Raw genomic sequence first — 6,002 nt, 5'->3', positions numbered from 1 at the left:
TGCCAGCTTCAATAGTGCAACATTTTATTAATGACAGAAATATCTGGTTTAACACTGCTCATGTTACAAAAAATCTGCAGTGATAGTAATAATGGCAGCATAGGGGGATTTGGCACTGAAGATATAGCAAAAGCACATTTCAGTGGTCTTTTAAGTGCATCAACAAAAAGCTTATTAGTGAAAAATGAAAAAAAAAAACCAAACCTTTCAGTTATTTAAACTGGCCAATGAAATAGCAAAACCAAAATCTGTGTAGAATAGTGAAATACAATTTCCACAAGGTTATCTTTTTTTTCAAGTCAATTGATGTAAATGTAAACACAAATATGCTGAGATACATTTAGAAATAGCACACGTGCATTTGGGTTTTATTCAGTTCAACTACACAGCATATAAAGGTTTAGTACTAAAAGGAGCACTTTTAAAACCAGGCTTATTGGTGGCTTTCTTGCTTACCTGTAACCTAATTTATGACTTTCCTGTTGGTTTACAAATTAGACCTACAACGGTAGTGTTCTTAAAAATGCATTGGTGTGGAATGTCTGTTATTTTAAAACTCAACAATCTAAAATGTAGTACAGTGATTTTTATCTTATATCAGGCTTTACACAAAGTTTCCATGTTCTGGTTTCCATATGTGTATTTTGGGATGTACATCAAACTTGAAGGCGATAAAAGCTGTGTTTGTGATGGAAGAAAAAGTGTGGGGCAAATTAAAATAGCCATTTTGAAACAGTAGTTTATGTCTTAAAAAAAAAAATCTTTAATTCTCCTAAAGCTTTACATACAAAGAATAAATGAGATAGGATCTTATTTCCTTCAAATTTAATATGGGAAATGGGTGCAAGATAAAAAAATCTCTGGTGTGGTTGACTTGTTTCTAAAAGTGAACCTGAGTACGGGCAGGAAATACAACATGACTTATGACTAAAAGAATAAAATTCCTTCATAATTTAAGTAGCTGAACAGGTTTTTAATGTTCTACCACAAAACAGCAAGGCAACAGATGATAATGGCCTTGTATTCAAAGAATTATCATGAACATCCACTGCAAACCTGAATATTTTCTGCAAAAATAAAACATCAGATTATGCACAATAATAAAAAGCATCAGAAATAGATGCACCTGGATTTTCTTTTCTCTCTTTTTTTTTTTTTTTTTTAACCACAAATATCAGAATTCAGCATTGATGTCACAGTCCTTGAACAGTTGCTCTGAGATGGCTACATGAAGCACACTACTGCACCGAGTAGACACCCCACAACAGGCTTGCACTGCAGCAGGAACAGAGTTTTCATGTAGGCACAGACTCCTCCTGGTTCATGTTCAAAAACAACATGAAGAAAGCAACTCAAGACAACGTTGGGGTTCATCCCGCCTTTCCTCGCCAGCGAAAAGTTCTTGCCGCTTTGGTTATCGGAGTCACTGAAAGTTTTTAAAAACTGCAGGTACCTCGAGGAAAAGAAGAGTTCCATACTCAGCAAGGCAGCATTATATCAGGATATTTTATACCAACTAAGGCATAAAGAACTTTGCATCAGGGTATACCATACTCAATTTCTGAACAAAGTTTCGTATTCGGGGTGGCAAAAGTGCATAGGAGTGGGATTCCACCAGAGCGAAAAGAATCCTCTCACAGTATTAAGGCCTTTCGATTTTATGTGAGCTGTGTCTGGCTAAAATCAGCACAGTGGAAAAAAACATAGGCTGTCGTCACACTGGACACCACTGGAGTTCCCTTAGCATGTCTTGTCTTCTCCTAGTTGTCGTTCATCATCTTCATCAGCTTCCTCAATAACCTGAATGTCATCTGCTTGAGGTAAAGATGAGATTTCAGTCAGCAGTTTGGCTCCTTCTGCTTTGTTTTTTTCTTCCTCTTCAATCACCTTCTTCCATATTTTGTGGTTTTCACTGAGGTGGTGTAATAGCTGGCAAAATATTCGTCTACCTTTTTTTCTTTGAGCTTCTGTAAAATTATAAGCATATGGGATTGTTTGACATTCCAAGTAATTGTATTTTACACATACAAAACCAATGGCACATTGCAAGAGAGACATGAATTTGGGCAAGGCACAAGATGATTATTCTGGATATTTAAACAGTGGCATGGCAAAAAATATCAATGAGCTTCTGCTTCAAATTGCAAGTCTCCTGGTAGCAACAAAATTTTTATTAAAAGAGGAAAATTTATGAAGCAGCATAATAGCAAAATCTACAAGATTTGTACTGCACACTTTCAACTGCCATTGCTATGTCTGAAGCTACTGAATGACAACTACACACCAACTGAAACACAGAAACTTACTTAAAATAAGATCATCTTCCATTTCTTCATCATCGCTCTCTAACTGTGCACCATCATCATCCTCAGTGCTTTCTGCATCCTCCTCCTCTTCATCAACCCACTGCCCTGGGAGCAACCCAGCTGCATTGTAGGAATTACAGAGGGGGCCAACGATGTGGGTGATGAAAGATTCCTGCAGTTTGGCAAGCTGGGGAGAAGAACGATCCATGAAGGGGCTTATAGGTAACCCAAGACTTGCTTCCTCATCACCCTGAGAAAGAAAGGAAAAAAAATCATCAGAATTTCTCACAAAATTAACTTTAAATTCTTGTTCTAAAAATTAGTTTCAATTAACTGGGTAACCTACATCCTCCTCACAAGGGGAAGGCATTCTGCAAATGGCATCCCCTCTGAGGCCACAGAAGAATGAAATTAACTATAACATCCAGAGAAAAGTGGTTTGGTTTGGGGTTTTTTCTCCCCATTTTATAAACTGGAGAAGAAAAACATTGAACAGTTGCTCCTGGAAAAATCTGAGCTATAATCATTTACCTCAGCATTTCCATGGACCTGATTATTTTACAGTGGAACATATATTTCCAGTCTTGTGGAATTTGTACATATTCTTTGACTAGAAACACATCTGTGAACTTAACTTCTGAAAGTGAAAGAAGTTATTTTGTTTTATCAGCATTATCCTAAGGAAAGAAGCTCTCCCCCTCAAAAATCCCCTAATATCTGAAAAAAGGAGAATATTGGCTAGGAGCTTGTTTTCTAACACAATTAATAGAAACTAAAAGATCATGCTAGGAAGCTACTTGTGAAAATAAATTTTAGTACTTAGAATGAGAAGATGGACATGTCTAACCTGAAGATGTAAAACAAGGAATAAATCTTAATTTAGTTAAACAACTGGTAAAACAACGAATCACTCATCCACCCATCATTAAAAAGAAGAGAATTTTTTGTTTCCATTGTTTTGTTTATTTGGTTTTTGGGTTTATTTGTTCTTTCCATACCCACCTGTTCATAAAACTCATTGACAATGCCTTCAGTCCATTTCAGATGCAGCTCTCTGACTTTGGCTGGGCCATTAATATCAGCCAGTTTGATGCATATTTGAAGGGCCAGCAGGCGATCATTCTCATTGCTCCATTCTATGCCATTGCTGTTCATGTCATTGACCTGGGGTAAGCACAGGCAGCAAGTTAAAAATGTTCATCCCTGGGCTTAACAGACAATCTACAAACCATCTACAATAGGTTTGTGCAGAGGAAATACTTTATTTGCATTTTTAATAAATTTAAAGAATGTAAAACTTTAAACGCAAGTTATTAAAACTAGCGGTTACTGAGAAGCAATGACAGCATCAATATATCAAGAGCAGATCTGTGCAGATACTAAAAAGTGGGACAAACCTTGGCATTAAATTCTGCAAGGAAATCAAAATGCTTCTTGAGGTCTGTGGCAAGGATTGCTTCAATCACCAGGAAACGAAAACGCTTGAATTCTACGTGATCAAGGTTTGATAAAAAGTTGTATTCTGGTCTTGATAAGAAAAGATTCCAGGCAGATGCAGCATGGTGATTTTCTAAGACTGATCTGTCGTTGTAGAGAACAGCCTAAAGGGAAAAAAACAACAAACAAACAATCATAAATTACACAGGAAATTTTTAAAGTTATAATTAAATGCAGTTTAATTTATTAAACTTATTCAACTCAAGTGTAAGGGCTAGTCAGAAACAAACATTAGGTTAAAAAAAAATAGAAATTATATTTTTCCTTCTAGTTTTGTGTTAAACTGACACAAAAATGACAGATGAGGGGTAAAACCCCCAAAAATTAACAATTAGCAGAGTCTTTTGTTTCTTTAAAAGTCCATAACAACATCTTAGTGACAGCTACATTCAGACTGTAGGCACACATACACAAATCACTTAAAACTTGGCACACTGTATGTGTGGAGCAATGTATGTTTTATGTCACAGTCATGAAAAAAAAAAAAGGAAGAAAAAAAAGAAATCTAAGAATATGCTTTTAATTCCTCTTAATTGTGTTGGAAAAGCAAAAACAGTAACAACCAAAAAAAACCCTAAGAAAACAAATAAACAAAAAACACAACAGAAAAGACTCCAAAACATATATGAGCTGTCATTAATGGGAAATGGTGCAGAGTATCACTGGTTTTCAAGGGGCTATGTTTAATGTTGGTGCAAAAATTTTATCTGTAAATGAGTTAACTAAACTATAAAAATAGTAGCAGATTTTACTTACAACTTTCATGTTTTTATAAAAAACCTTGGGAAAAAATTAATCAAATATGGATTAAATAGAACCTGAAAAAAGCTTCATTTTGTCAATGCTTTTGTGCATATTTTTGAAGAATATTTATATTTTTGAAAATTGGTGATGGATGTCTGTGGTTTTGGTTTTGTTCTGCCTTGTATGCTGTTTTCAGCAGAAATACATAAATGCCTACATCCTAAACTCGTTCTGTAATAAGGAATAGTTGAAAACTGATTGAAAAGTTCACTTTCAAAGTCTTTATCTCTTAACAAGCTGTTCAGTTTTCCAATCCATTGTTGTTGATGTTGTAGTTATTATTTAAGTTTCTTGTCTGTAACTTATTAAGCTAAAGTTATGAGAGAAATCCAAATAGCCATAATAATTGCTTAAACAGACCTAGGGCCAGCTCTCTATGAAATAATCCTTTACTCTGTCCTGCACTTGTTTATGTTGTTATTTTCAATTTTGCCAATGGAAAGTTGTTTTTTACATAAACACACAACCAATACTAACCAAACACATCAGAATTTACCAGGGAAGAAAACAAAAATATTGCACAGGTACAGAACAAATTAATTCCCCCATTTCTAAAATCGGGCCTGAAATCCTAAACAACTTACATTAGAGATAGAGAATATAAAAAAATTCTTTATACTGATTTCAGACAAAGAACTTTCTGGTTGAAAAGTTGAGGTTCTCACCTGAGGTGCATTTGTGGCCACTAGAAAAGCATTTGTACGTCCAGGATGATCATAGTCGTGCATGGCAGCTGCTACATATAAAGCCATCAATTCCAGAGCAGGAATGTTGGATGCCAGACAACCATAACTGTCATCAGCAATAGGACAGCTCTTTGAAGAAGTGTAGCTGACTTGAACTGCTTCATCTAAATAAAATTCAAAGTGCAAAAATGGAATAGTTTTCAGAACAGTATTTCATCCATATTTGTAATACATTATAAATGGCTCAGCCAGACACTGTTGCAAATATGGTGGTGTTATCCTTGCAATCACAAAACTGAATAATTGGCAAAGACTTATACTCTGAAAAAGAAAAAGTCATATTAATGTCTATAGCTAAATTAACAATTTTGAAGAAAAGCTGAAGTGCCATTGAGTTGCAAATTTTTAGCACTAACAGAGCATTCTACTGTTTGCCTCCAAACTCAATTATTCCAAGAAAAGATCAGTCAGCACCTTCCTTAGTATTTCTGTAATTTGCCCACTTTTTGAATTTGCAAACCCACAGAAAAACCTTGTGGGGGCAGTGGAAACTACTGCAAAAGGAACTAACTCCATTAAGTTAGAAATATTTGCTTGGTAAGAGGATTCACAGTTTTATTCTGCTCTTTTTCCATTGATAAAGTCACTACTTTTAAAAAAAAAGGAAAAGGAATAGCACTTATTTCATCAGTGCATAATATAAGAGGAA

General features: G+C 35.1%; 1 protein-coding gene across 1 annotated transcript in view; it reads right to left on the bottom strand.

Annotated features, from left to right (window-relative positions):
- The window catches only part of PDE3B (phosphodiesterase 3B), a 79,949-nt gene continuing 73,947 nt past the window's right edge, over positions 1-6,002 (bottom strand). Inside the window, exons 12-16 of the mRNA XM_085063198.1 lie at positions 5,273-5,457; positions 3,704-3,907; positions 3,309-3,470; positions 2,307-2,556; positions 1-1,967 (exon numbers count right to left, since the gene is read on the bottom strand). Of these exons, the coding sequence (XP_084919324.1) occupies positions 1,741-1,967; positions 2,307-2,556; positions 3,309-3,470; positions 3,704-3,907; positions 5,273-5,457 (1,028 nt within the window). The 3' untranslated portion in view covers positions 1-1,740. The remainder of the gene's footprint in view (positions 1,968-2,306; positions 2,557-3,308; positions 3,471-3,703; positions 3,908-5,272; positions 5,458-6,002) is intronic.

Source organism: Lichenostomus cassidix, chromosome 5 (assembly GCF_008360975.1).
Source record: "Lichenostomus cassidix isolate B80296 chromosome 5, HeHo_3.0, whole genome shotgun sequence".
Classification (NCBI taxonomy): Eukaryota; Metazoa; Chordata; class Aves; order Passeriformes; family Meliphagidae; genus Lichenostomus; species Lichenostomus cassidix.
This window is presented reverse-complemented; position numbering and strand designations above follow the sequence as displayed.